At 34.1% G+C, this 14,433-nt stretch overlaps 1 protein-coding gene across 1 annotated transcript in view; it reads right to left on the bottom strand.

Annotated features, from left to right (window-relative positions):
• Positions 1-14,433, bottom strand: part of ATRNL1 (attractin like 1) — a 406,499-nt gene that overhangs the window by 179,784 nt on the left and 212,282 nt on the right. Inside the window, exon 27 of the mRNA XM_026050694.1 lies at positions 13,147-13,225. Coding sequence (XP_025906479.1) covers positions 13,147-13,225 — 79 coding nt within the window. The remainder of the gene's footprint in view (positions 1-13,146; positions 13,226-14,433) is intronic.

Raw genomic sequence — 14,433 nt, 5'->3', positions numbered from 1 at the left:
TTGCTCCAAAGAGTCGTCAATCTAGCGAAATCATTTTGACAATTGAGTTCAAGTACAAAAGCCACGAGGCAGAAACCTAACCTTTCAGAAGTGCCAATTTTAACAAAAAACACAATGCAGCTGAGATGTGTTTCATAAGAATATCTGAGAGTACAAGCAAAACAGAATAAAAATAAGTAACAATGAACAACAGAAAAGAGAAACCGATATATTTGACATGAGGGRAAAGAGAAATTGGGGGAAAAGACCTAACAGTCACTCATTCATAATTAGGAGGGTGAAAGAGAAAATATATGAAATGGATTAATATGCCCATTACAAGCTCTTAGCATATTTCCTGGCAGGGACTAATAGTGTAAGAAAACAAGGGTACCCAAAAATCCTACAACTTATTTGGAGAGACTTCTCATGAAAAAGTTTTTCCATAGCTAATTTTTAATTCTGGCAGCTCTTTGAATAAATGGCAGATAGAGCAAGCATGCATACTCTTAACTAACAAAATACTAGGTGTGACTCCAATGMAGTTAAATATGAAAAGAAACATTGCAATAGCATGACGATGCAAATAAATCTAGATTTCCAGAGAAAGATAGCATTATTTTCAATAAACTGAAAACTCAAAATCTTCTTATTATCTGAAATCAAGGCAGAAAACTTCAGGTGCCAGAATTTGTGTGTTTATTCCAGCAGGTCCACATGTTCTAGTAAAGCATATCCTTCTCTTCACACATAGGCAATAGAATTAATTCTCTAAATTTAGGTATGAGAGAGTTTAGACATTTAGAGAATTAATTCTCTAAATTTAGGCAGCAACACTACTACTTCTGGGCAATGATATTTGATGCCAATATCCTGCAAGGAAAATAAATGTGTAATTTTCCATATTTGTTTTTTTAGGATTCAACTACAAAGTGAAGTCCAAAGAAAATGCCACTCTTATAATGATAAGTTKCCACTCTGAAAAAAATGTACCCTCCTAACTCCCTAGGACACTAGGAAGGCATGCTTTTCCCTTACCTAGCCACTGAGCCCAATATATACAGCTAGGCCATCTCCTCAGAGAATGGTACTAACTACGCTGGCCTCGCACAAATCTAACAATAACCTGCTACAAGACAAGATTATACATACTTCAATTTTCACAACTTACCTCATTGTTATCACAAGTGTCAGTCATTCAACATGAAAGGCATCTTCCCTTGGGATTCAACAAATATTTATCTTGGAGAAGAAACTCTACATCAGTGAGCCATATTAAATATGCTTGACACCTAAAATGTGAATGAAACTCTCCAGAACTTCCAAAAGTTGCCCATGAATATCAAAAGCACACAAGCACCATTAAGGAAACTATTATGTGAAAAACGTGTGACTGTGTGCATGAGTGTGTGAGGGGCTACATTTTTCCAAGTCAAAATACAATTATTAAACAAATGATCYTTTAATGTATTGTCTTTCATAAACTATTTTACTTTCTTATCTTTTTCTGTTTTTCTCTTAATTATGTACATATTTTAAGAATATGTCAAGGTCAAAAGCTGATTTTATAGCATATTGAGGTGTGAAAATTGAACTCAATCTTTAAAAAAAGATTTTTATTTTCAGATTTTTTTCATCTATTTAAAATAAAACTAGTGATTTATGAAAGGTGTGAAATACAAACTGTATTGGATTCTTCAAGGCAACCATACTCACCTACTGGAAAATATATCAGAGCTAGTTGCAGAACAGCTACAACATGTAACTCACAGCGCACACATTTCATCATATTTCCACTCTCAGCTTTCATTACAAGCTAAAAGGCTTAAATACAACACTGTGACTATAGTGGTGGCTATAATGATATCTTGAGGAGAGCAAGCCAAATAATTTTAGAATAAAATTTAAATCCCACTAAAGTCAAAAGAAAACCTGTTAATAGTTTCTAAGTGAGTTAATAGCCCCTATAGCAATTCCCTTTTAGCAATTTTATCTGTTCAAAACTTTATTTATCTCCAGCAAGAACCAGAAAAAGCAGCAAATGTAGGTGGAGTTATACCTGTACATCCCTCATTATTGACTTTTGCCACACATCCTTTCTCTATAATTCTTCCGTTATCCTATCTTTCTGAGTTTAAAACCCTCCTTACGAGGCTGGTCATCCTGTTGGCAGACATGTGCAACACTCTTAATGAGATGGGACCCATCTCTCTAAATCTGAGATTGATCTTTAAATAGGGTCCCACAGTTGTAGGAACCAAAATCCTGGTTTCAGTTTCTAGCTGCAAGTGCCAGCAGCACAGTCAGTGGTTAACTTGGAAAATCTGTCTATACTTCTTCCCATTCTTCCCCCTCACAGGCGAGACTTGGAGAAAATGACTCCTGAGCACCATCCCTCAAGCTCTGAAATCCTGTTTGACAGTATTTAATTTGCCCTTGGTGTCATTAGCGTCCACATGTAAAAGTAGTACAGGGTCATGGTCTGATGCACAGACAAGCCCTAGCAGTCTTTGTATTATAATTCATAGATGAGTCCCTTGGAGGCAACTAACCTCCCTAGACAAGAAGTCGAATTGACAGATAGTTACCTCCACCTCCGGCAGCAGAGTGGCACCCACAACTATCATTCTCCACCTCCATTTCTCCAGGTGTTCTTGCAAGGCACAGGGTCTGTKGGACCAGTTGCATCCCTTGAAGCTATACCGAGCTCCTCCTCAGCCTGGAAGGCACTAAACCTGGTCCTCAATTGCAGTCTTCAGGAAGAGCCTTCCTTCTCCTGTTATGAGGAGTGGCCAGTTTCCAGTGTTACTACAGTGTCAGGATGTCCTACTTTGCAGAGCCCTCCGGCAATTCCACTGCATGTAGCTGTATGGTCTCCAAGAATACCCTATCTATCATCTGTTCATCTTCATGGATGCCATGCAGCCTACTGACTTCTTCCATAACTCCTTTACCATATCCCACAGTCACTGTCCCAAAAAGGCAAAGGAGAGGAAAAACTAATTACAAAAATGAAATTAAAACAAAGCAATTTCCTCCCAGTCTGCACAAAGGWCTCCTAGAATGAGAAGTCACGTGACATATGGATATCTGCACTGAATGCAGAAAGGCAGCAGGCCCGAGTTGTACAAGGGTGCTTATAGAGGTTAAGAATTGGGATGAAATGAAAAAGTAAAGCTAATACTCAAACCAGTAGCAAAAACGAGACCCCGTAAAATATCTAGATTAGAGAATGAYCCTTTAAGATAATGGAAACTTTTCAAAATTATGATATCAGACTGTCCTGAGCTAGACGTGAGCAAAAGAGAGGGATATTAACTCTTCTGTGCAAGTCTTAGCTACGAATGAGAACTGTACTGGTTGGCACTGAATTTTTGCCTGTATCAACTACTTGAAAAAAATTATTTACTGCTATTATACTAGACTATATTTTTTTATACCCTGTTTTGTTAGCAATCTAGGTAAAACACCTTCCATCAAAAGAAGCTTTATGTAAATGAAGCTGGCTTGCTTCCAACTAAAAATTAGATTTTCAGTTGCAGATAAGTATCTTTGTCAAAAAGGATCTCARGAATAGCTTCTATGACCTAACATTATTTCCATTTAAGCAGATAAATGAAAAACAAAATAAAAATCAAACAGTAAGCACTGTATTCACTTGTTAATTACATGCATTTCAATTGGTAAAGCAATTGAAAGTTTAATTTAATAAGGTTGTAATTTAGCTCTCTTGTCATACTGTACTTGATCCAGATTTTCTATCTAAACTACTCACTCATTTTTCAGGCATAAGCAACATGGAAAAACAATAGCATGTGCAAAAAGTAATAATGGCCCAAAYACCATAATTGAACAGCTTATATGTAAATAATTAACTATATGAAGGAAGTATGCCTTATTTATGGTAGCTCCATGTTACCAAACAACTACCCATTCTAAAGTAATAAAATATGTATTCATGTCACCTGCAAGATAGATCAGTTCTCTGCTACAGARCAGAGGAATGCAAAAATTTGATTCACAAAGACACAGTATTTTTCTACCTTTGCTAAGAATTCTGTGCATCATAAATGGAAATGCTTGGCCAGTTTTGAGACTACTTTCTAATATCTGAAATTTTGAAAGTTCCAAACATGATATGTGCCATCAATAACATCAAAGAGATGATACCTGAGAGATTTATAAAGAAGAAAGCATTTAGTTATAATACTGCCACTTAAAAGTCTCCTCAGTGAAAAATAAAAAACAAAAACTTTCAGCTAATTATTTTCCTTCATTATCACTTCAGAAACAATTTTCCAATGCAAGTAGAAACATCAAATTCATCAAGACTTTAAAATAGTGTTTAATGAGGAAATGCAGGTACCATTACAGCACTTGCCAGTGCCTTCAATGTCTCAAAATTATTCTGTAAGAACACAACTCAGGGACCTGCGAAAGGGTGTTTGGTCATGCTGAGTTTAAAAAAAAAGAAACCCGAATATTTCTTGTTGCAACAGAAATGCCACTTTTCGGAGCTTTGTTCTAGAGATATGGCAAATGTTTTGCTCCATTCTCTAGCTTCGAGGTACTGCTAACCACATCTCTGTGTTCTTTTTCCTACACTAGACAATATCTACAGCTGTATTTTTCAGTTGTTTCTCCTTTGAACTTTTCCAGATGCTCTGCACCTTTTTGGAACTGGAGCTTCTAAACCAAATAAAGTGCTCCAGTTAAGGCCATACTAATGCTCACTATAGCAAAATAATTAGATATCCTAGAGATATTATTCTTGCCCAGTAATATTTTGTAACTAGGTAATGCTGAATTCRGCTGAATTCAGGCTCAGCTTCTGAACCTTTTCTAAGCCACTGATTAATTCTGGTAACACACTCAGTTTTCCTCATGCTCTTCCTGTGAGCAATATTATTTCTACCAGGCAAAGATGCTTACACATAGCAAAACACACATTTTCCGCAGTTTGTAAAGATTATTTTACTCTAATCCTGCCTACACACACTTGCAGTCTTCCAGCTTCTAGTATCTGCAAATTTAATAAATATACTCTCAAATTTAATAATTCAGGCCATTAATAAAAACACTACAGTGTTTTTAGAGTAAAAAGTACTGGCAGTATGATAAATCCTTGCAGAACCAGTAGTTAATGCTTCTATTCAACCACAATGAACATTTAAGGATGTTTTTCTGACCAATTTTGCACCTATTCTACAGCTACTTATTCATGACAATGCTTTTTTACCTAGCTTATAAGAGTATCATGTAATAGACTGTTAAAGTTTTTATAATGCCAAGCTGTATAAACATGAAATGCTTTGTCTACATTCAAAAGGACTATTACCATAGCTTGGAATAAAAGCATATTCTTCTCATATGATTGTATTCCTGAAAATACATCTAGGCTTTTAATCTTCCTTTTNTTTTTTTTTTTTTTTTTTTTTTTTAAAGTACATACAAACAAATTATTTTTTTACTCAAGGATGTTTTTTTGGGAATTTACTGACCCTGTCTCTGGCTCCTCCTTTCCTCCCTTTCCACAGAAATAATTTATGTTCATTGCTTTCCAGGGCCTTTCCACCAGCTCACGGCATCTGATGGTCTAACCAGAGGTAAAACTTGCCCGTTTCATGCATGGTTGATTTAGTCATTAATAACATCAAAATTTGGACCTGCTCTCCATGTGAGCAGAAAAGAGGACATGTTCAGAAATATTACTAATGGGTAGTGCTAAAGCATTCACTCAAAATGAAGAAAGATGAATACTTGCATTCATCATGATTTAGAATTGCATAAGTATTAAGCACATATATATATATCAAGACATTAAGATTAGCTTAAAGAACAAGAGAAAAAAAACAGTCGTACAGACACCAGGTAAAAGAACCAAGCTCCAACAAAATTCTGGCTATCATTTTTAGCTGCAAGTATATTAATTATGCATTTGAATATTAACTATAGCTAATTGTTAGCATAATTCATGCCATTGAAAACTACAAGGGTCAAGAGATGACCAGTCTCTCCTGTGCACATCACATTCACACTATTTCATTCAGTTCATCTTCATATTATCAACCATTCCTTTGTATTTTAGCTTGATTAAAATACAATTATTTTAGATTACATAGATGACACAATGCTCATGAGAATAAATATCACAGAATGATGATTCAATACTATTTTGGACTCAATTACACATAGGTTATATATAATATTTTTGYAGTCTGTGCCCATTATCTTCTGGAAATACGTTCTTTTAACTTTGGGAAGGTATAGATGATTTTTGTATTCCTAGTATGCATATTTTTATGTATCCAGTTAGTAACAATGTACCCAACCAATAAGGAAACTACTCACTTTTTGTGCCTAGRGAGAATTACCCAAATAAGTTGCGTRAGGACAAGTGGGATTATTGGGAAAGAAAGGAAAACCCAGCACTATCTTTAATTAAAAGCACATAAAGATGACCTATTTAACTGATTTATGTCTACAGATGGGGAAACTGATGGCCAAAGTGGTGAATCAATATGCAAATACACCCCAGTAAGCAAATGATAGCCTTTCAAAGCTAAGTTTCTACTGCCTGGGACATGCTATTCCCTGTCTGCCTCCTCCACAATTGCATTTCAAACGGTGGCTGCACAGAATATAAAAGACTAAGAGACTCCAGCTATTTAGATGTGATAAGCCTAATTAATTAGGATTTTCAAAATTTATGAGGAGCATCGGAAAGCTGAAAAAGCTCAAGCTACAAGGTTTATTGTGGTTTCATTTTTATTAATTACATGTGTTTCAATCGATTGGTAAAACAGTCTAGAGTAATTTATTGATATTATAATATAACTGACTGTAATGGTGCACTGAATCCAATAAATTCCAGCCAAAATACCACAGAAATGGTATTTTCTGTTTTCCAGAAATGACTTGTGTATAAAGAGCAGGACAGTTAAAAATAATGATCTATTCAAATATTCATATTCCCTATAGTACTTTTTCAACTACACAACTGTCCTAAAATAACATTACATTAATTTTAATTAAATTTTGCATTTCAAAGCATTCTTTCCACACATACTATGATTTTATGTGACTTTTGTCAATACTCATAGATGAAAGGAAAGCCAAAGGTTATGTATAAATTATTAATTATCTGTGGAAAATAAATGTAATGAGCTTCCTTTATATTAGTTCACATTAACTCTCAACTATTCTATGTGAACTGTAGGAACAATAAAACCTATAGCTCCAGAAAAGATCACCATTGTGTAATTATATACTTGAAAAAGAATAGCTACTCTTAAGTTTTGCAGAAAGTATTGTGTAACTAAGCTTCCTTTAAAGACTTCTTCTAGCCCAAAGTTCTRCTGTATACTTTGTGTTCCTGGGTTCCTCGTGACATAAGCATATACACCTATGTATGCATGTAAAAGCATATCTATAAATATTTGTATACATACATACCACATATCCAGTTGCATTGGCCATTACATTTGAAATATAYTAAGCTTTGACTTTAACACGGAGCAGTCCATCTATAAGCACCTTTAGCGTCTTCATCATTACATTTAATACCTTCCATGACGTTAGAATTATAATACATATAGAGAYGACAATGTAGAGTATTTAGAAATGCTGACTTCAGAGGAATCCATAAGACAAGACTTAGTGTGCTAACTAGGCACAGATCCCYGAGAGGTTCATTCAGAAAGATACCTACATTTTAGATTGGAAAGGCAGAAAAAGTCAGCCTAAAATAAATACCTTTAGCTATCCCTCAGTAAAACTAGCTCTTCAGTTGATATAAGCAGTCACAGCTATATTGATTTCAAAAGAGCTACAGCAATATAACAAGCTGAGATTCTGGCCCTGTGAATAGCTCCTTTGACTTTAGTGGGATTACTCACACAGCCTATGACTAAGTACATACAGACTTGRAAGGTATTTGCTAAGCAACAGAGGAGAAGCCACAAAGAAAAGTGCTATGAAAGGTTCACACGTTTTAAATACAAAGTGCATAATCCTGTAGACACCTACACACATTAATAATATTATGCAATTGAGTACTTCAATTATACATATGAATATTTCTTCAATTCTTTGCATTTACCATCGGTGTTCCCTTGCCCATATTGAAATGCACAGATGTACAAAGTACTCCCTTAAATACTTTTTTTGGTATTTGAGAATACATTATGCTCCATGTATATTAATTTCCCTATGATAAACATGTTCCATAAACTGTGCTAAATATACCAAAAGCCATTATTGTCTTTTATGAAAAGAATATTTTTAAAAAACAAATGTCCTTACAATATACAGCAAAATAGCTCTATCTGGAATCCATGTATTGCCTACATTCATTAGCACAATTGACATAAGTGGACTTGTTCTTATAAGGGTTACCACAGAAATGAGCTTAGACCTATTACATGAATTGTTACTGCTATTAAACAGTCTACTTCAGTTTCATTTGTGTGTTTTTAAGAATCTTTGAATATTCAGGAGAATAAAACTACCTTGATATTAAAATTAAGTCTAGAAAGATTTTTTTTTTTTTTAATCAAACATAAGCTTATCGAATAAAATGAAGCAATAAGTTGTGTGGCACCCACACACTGCATAAAGTGAGCATTCTCTCCAGGCTCATGTTTTTATGATTGTGTGTGCTATTCTTTCAGGCAGGCAAATGGTGCACAGCTGACTGTATAATGAAATTCTATATATAAATATGAAAATTCCAATAACRGAATGATATTAACCTTTAAAGTTAGGCAAGCACTTTACACTTATAATATGGTGCTTTCAAACATTTTTACATAAATGTGCAATCATGCATTATTTCCTCATTTTTCAGGAGACATATAGTGTGTTACATGAGGAAGAAAGAGCCTAAGTCATCTTTTTAAGATACACACATCCTTTCTAGTGTGTAATTATAGGAGTAGGTAAAAAGGGGGTTTTAATAGGAATGTACAATTGCATTTTAATTTTATCAACCTGAACCAACACAGACACAAGTATTGACACATGAGTGTATTTTGTGTGTGTGTCTCTGTGTGGGGAGGGAGGGCAAGTCAGTCAATGACAGCAAACATCACGATATTTCAGCATGTGTGACTCTCTAAAACAACTAGCTGAACTCCTAGTACAGAGACTACATCACCAGCAACTGCTTCACCTAATGAAAGACAAGTATTTGCCAAGATCAAATAGATTCTAGCCCCATTCATGTGAGCTATGCGAGTGACCTCACTGTAATCTTGTTAGGAAAAACAAACATTCAGGATACTATTCATGGGAAAATTTCTGGATGCAAATTCTATCCATAATGTGGTGCCTTTCGATTGGAAGCAATTCATGGGACAAAACCTTTGAGCCACTACAAGACTGGCAGACAACCTGTCAAGCTTTTCTATAATATGATCTAGGAACAGATCTTCTTGTATCCATTCTCAACAAAAGATTGAATACAGAAAGAAAATAAACGTTCTCTTCCACTTTCTTATTTAGTGAATYTAAGTGATACATCTTTTTTTGCTGTTGTTGTATAAATAAGAAAAAGAGAGGGTCAGATTGAAATGTCATGGATGCGCTCTTGGTGAATTCTGGGTATAAAATATGAGAGGGGTCGAACAAATCTTTTGGGAGAAAATGACAGCTCTCAGTTTTTCATCCTGTCAGCTAACAACTGAAATTTCACTGAAGGGTACTGCTAGAAAGATTTGTGAGTCTCTGAAGGAAAAAGAAGGATGAAAGATTTTAAAACCTAGAGTACATATCTAAGATTTTATGCAGTACAAGACTGTTCTAAAAATGCTTTTTTGTTTCTAAACCTCAAATGCTTAGGAACTCTTTTAATTTATCTGACAAATGAATATATATCACCCTCTGTTTATTCCCACATGTATATAAATATCCTGCTCTTCACACAGAGTTTGGAGCTCGGTATCTGTAAGAATGTTCCCAAATCCTTCAGATTTTTTTCACGAGCAGGATGATTCCATAAGAATAATCCTTTCAAGGATCAAGCTCTCTCAGATGAGCAATATTTCCAGTCTTTCTTATAAACATTTCTTAAATGCTACTGATCTGTTTGGGGGGGTCAAGGGATGCCAGGCAGGAAGTTCTTCATGTTCTCCTCTTCAATATTTCATTGATCTTCTTGGAATCATGAAACAAAAGAAATGGGACTTCCTATTTTCTTTCAATGCACAAGGTGAATAACTTAGATGGTATAAGGTGAGAGAGTCTATCGTCTGTTTCTTGCCTTTTCAGAAGTCAGGAAAGAAGAAAAAAAGTTCAGCCAAGAGTTAAAGTATAAATATAGATGTTCAAATAGACTTAGAAAAAGAGATCAAGTACATCTTAACAGAGAGCAATCTAAGAAAAAGATGAGAAACAATATGTAAAAAAATTTAAAAAACTAATCAAAAAGACAGTGACTACGAAGAAGAGAAATTTAATTCAATATTGACAAGCACCAGTTAGTATCTGCTGGAAGAAATAACCTGGAACTTTTAACATGTATATAAAATAATTTCTTACACTATTCTTTTACTATTTACATAGTAGATCCTAAATTCAAGTGAACTACTCAGTAAGATTTGGGAACTTGTCTGGACAGCCGAAGATAAATGTTTGTTCATTGGGCAAAATATTAGGCAGGAATTGGAGGGAATATTTCTAAATCTTTGGGAAAATGGAGACATTCCTTCTACATAAGGCAAACAGCTCTCTCTTCTTTTGCAAGGAGCTGGATTGACGCCACACCTCTAACTAAAATCAGCAATGACCCAATTTAGCCAAGCATTATGGTCAGAAGGCAAAACAGGACAAGGTTCTGAATTTTCAAATACACAGAGGAATCTACGAATACCTCAAAAATTATATGATTACCTTAACAGTCTAATAAAAATCATTACTAAAAGATCAAAAGAACTGAATAGTACGGCTCTCCTCTTGTAGAAAACAGACTGAGAAGAACAATAATGATGAATAATTATTAACACAGTTTTTCACTTTTGTTTATCTTTCTGATATATTTCTTGTTCCATTATAGGTAGTATACATAAGGAAGGTAGTACCTAAACAGTCAAATGTGCCTGTGTTCCAAGTATGATGAAAGAACTGGAAAGCCTGTCAGTCTAAATGGGCAGGCTTTAGCCATAGGTACTTCGGAGTTCTCATCAATGATAGACTGATCCTTCTATTAATGTGTTACTTATATAATTCACTCTTTATTCTGAAACCTTAAAGTATGTGCTACCTACAAAACCAACATCTGCTGATCTAGAACAATGGAGAACAGTACGTGGAGTTTGACTGAAAATTAATATTCAATATGACTGGCATTGATAAGCAGCAAGAGAAAGAAAATAAATGCCATTTGCTCAAGCTTTTACAAATCACAACTTTGCCACACTCTAGATGCAGTTTTATGCCTTACATAAAACATATGAAAACACATACTTGTTTCAAAATGTTCCAAGAAACATTCCGAAATGAAAGACAACAAAATTTCACTAGCTATATTCAAGAAAAATAATGAATCATCTTGAAGCAAAAATTTCTGAACATTTTAAGTCAACCTCCAAGTATTTCTATTTTGTTCTTCCAAAAGAAATAATACAGAGTTATGTTGCATTTATGGTAGCTCATATGAGCTACCATACTAACTTACAGATACTTCCTATGATATCAGGCAAATAAAAATTGGAAATTTTCTAAAATCTCTTCCTATGGGGACATGTTCCAAAATGCTTAGAGACTATATTTTCAAAAAACATTTCTCAAATGTTGGAGGGCTATGACAGAAAACACTGTCCTTAAATCTGTAAACTCATTCATTGTCAACAATGACAATGAACTTAAATGAATGAACTTAAAATTGTCAACAAAATCATCTGATCAACACCAGAAATGCAAACAAAAATTGCTGCATTTGGTCACAGTACAAAGCTACAAAACATTATTTTTAGCGAATTAAATGCAGAGACAAATTCAAATGAATTTTTAATGAGCTTTAAAATAATTTGCAAATAATTTGCAAGTATTAATAGATATATGACCACTTTAATCAAAAAATATATTTAATAATATTCACATGAATTAAATAATATATAAACAAAATAACTAAAGCTGTATCATCTTTCTCTGTAGTACTGCAAAACTAAGCCTGGGCATGAGTACACTATAATTCAATTGAAGGAAACTGGTAAATGAGTTATCTAACTCTTTTAAAGAACTCATAGACTTGCAATAGATTTCCAATTGCAGTGGGGTGGGGAGGAAATTTAGTAAACCATCAGGGTGCCAGTATACTAGGAAAAATTAATTAATTAGACCAAGATTTGGCTTGCTTAATTTGTTTAAGAAATTTAGATTATGCAAGAAGATTCTAAAAATTATCAAGATCAGATGCCTCAAGGGAAAACAATAATGTTTGAGGACTTTTCTTTATAAGAATAAAATTAAGCACAACGAATATCAGTATATGTTGTTTGAATCACGCTGTTTATATACAGCACTCAACACAAACCTCGGATTAATCTCATCTAAGTTTAATCAGTTGTAAAATAAAAATAAGAACAAATATTTAGACTCAATTGCCCAAATAAATGATACCAATTTACACTTCAAAAGAGTAAGGTGACCTTGTATATAAGTATTTACTGAACAGTTTCAATTGTGCCATGATTTTAATGACAAAACTACTCATATCAAAGCACTAAAACTTTGCTTAGAATTAGAATATTGGCAAAAAAAAAAAAAAAGAATTTGCAGAGGGCTCTATCCTGCTGCCTGTTTCAAGGCTTTAATAGCAGTTGCAAATAATAAGAGAACAGAATAGCTTCCAAGTTTGAGATGATATGATTCGGTGTTCATTTTACTTATCAATGTTTTTTTACAGCACTATTTTCAGTATTTGAGAGCTTAATATTCCACTAGAAAGACAATTTTGCTGTCTGTAATTTAATACTCTGATTTCTGTAATTTTTAACCAGGAAAGGAAATTTTCTTCTTCCTTTCCTCCTCAAAACTCCAAACAATAGATGGTACGTTCAGAGAGAGATCTAACTGTGCAGACAGGGCAACGGGTAGGTGAGATTGTTCATTAAAGCTCTCATTTGTYGGAAATTAAAGTCACCACAATAATCTTAAAGTCACTGATACCTCTCTCCGTCGAGAAGCCCAACAGGTTTGTTTGATTTTCCAAACGACAGCAGCTACCAGCAGTAAGGATAAGAAACAACTGCAATTACAAAAAACAAAAAAACAAAAACAAAACAAAAGTAATTATAACATCACACTCTGAAAAAACTCATATTTTTAGAGTATAAATAAAACACATTTAAGCATAGTAAAAAACACATATGCAGAGGATAACTGAACTCTTCCAGGATGACAGAGCGCTGTCAGTCCTTCAGATTAGAGTTAAAAATGAATGCACACCACTGATGCTAAGATTATCTCCATATAATACTACTGTCTCCATTATACCCACAACCCACTATATATGCACATAYATCTCAAAAAATACACACTGCATGTTCCAATTTCAGAAAATGGATCAAAAAAATAAAATAAAAAAAGAAAGAGGTGTGGGGGGATTGATCTATAGCAAGAAATTATACCAAATCATATTTCTCTCCTGTTCATAATTCTGAAAAATTGCATGGGGTGCAGGGATGATAACTGCATTGGGAGCATAATCAGTCCAAAAAATATAGTTGTCATATGACAATAGATCTGTTTCATCAAATCAATTATTTCTATAAGGAATCTGTCAAGAGCAGCATTCCAGAGAACATCACCACATTACAGACCTTAGAGCAGAAAAAAAAAGTATCAAAATTAACTAACTTAYGCAGTTTGCAATGGCTGCATATGCCTTCTGCCTTGCTCCACTTCTCCCTTACTCAAATATTTCTACATTAGTAACATTCAGTCCACCAGAATTTTGGCAGAAAGACCATTGGACTTTTCTCTTATAGTGAACTTCTGGATGCTAATGAAAAGCTTCAAAACTCTCAGCTTCAAAGCTGAGACTATATGTGAGGTCAGCACATTTTTAACTGATTTGGACAGTTTTTATAAAAATATAAGAATTTTCTAGCTGTATGAACTTTGAACATCTGCTATGCAATTAATAAAACCTTGTAGCTGTTAAACTATATTAATCATCTTTTAAAAAAAAAAAAAAGCTTCCACATGTATTCTTTATCTATTATAGGAAATATCAAGAACTACTTTAAGTAACATAACTGAGTGGAATGCTTCATGTAATGCAAAGCATGATCATTATCTAGAGTAATGCTACTTTTTCTTCCTATTGTGCTGTAACCAGAACTGAAATTATGGCCTAGAAGTTACATCACCAGAAGCAGCAGCTCATGTCATTCAATATTTACCCATAATAGAAAGCCTACTGGAAACCAGTTTATGGTAACTGTGCCATAA

This window comes from Nothoprocta perdicaria, unplaced genomic scaffold (assembly GCF_003342845.1).
Source record: "Nothoprocta perdicaria isolate Ctin4 unplaced genomic scaffold, notPer1 scaffold_7, whole genome shotgun sequence".
NCBI classification, from domain to species: Eukaryota; Metazoa; Chordata; class Aves; order Tinamiformes; family Tinamidae; genus Nothoprocta; species Nothoprocta perdicaria.
This window is presented reverse-complemented; position numbering and strand designations above follow the sequence as displayed.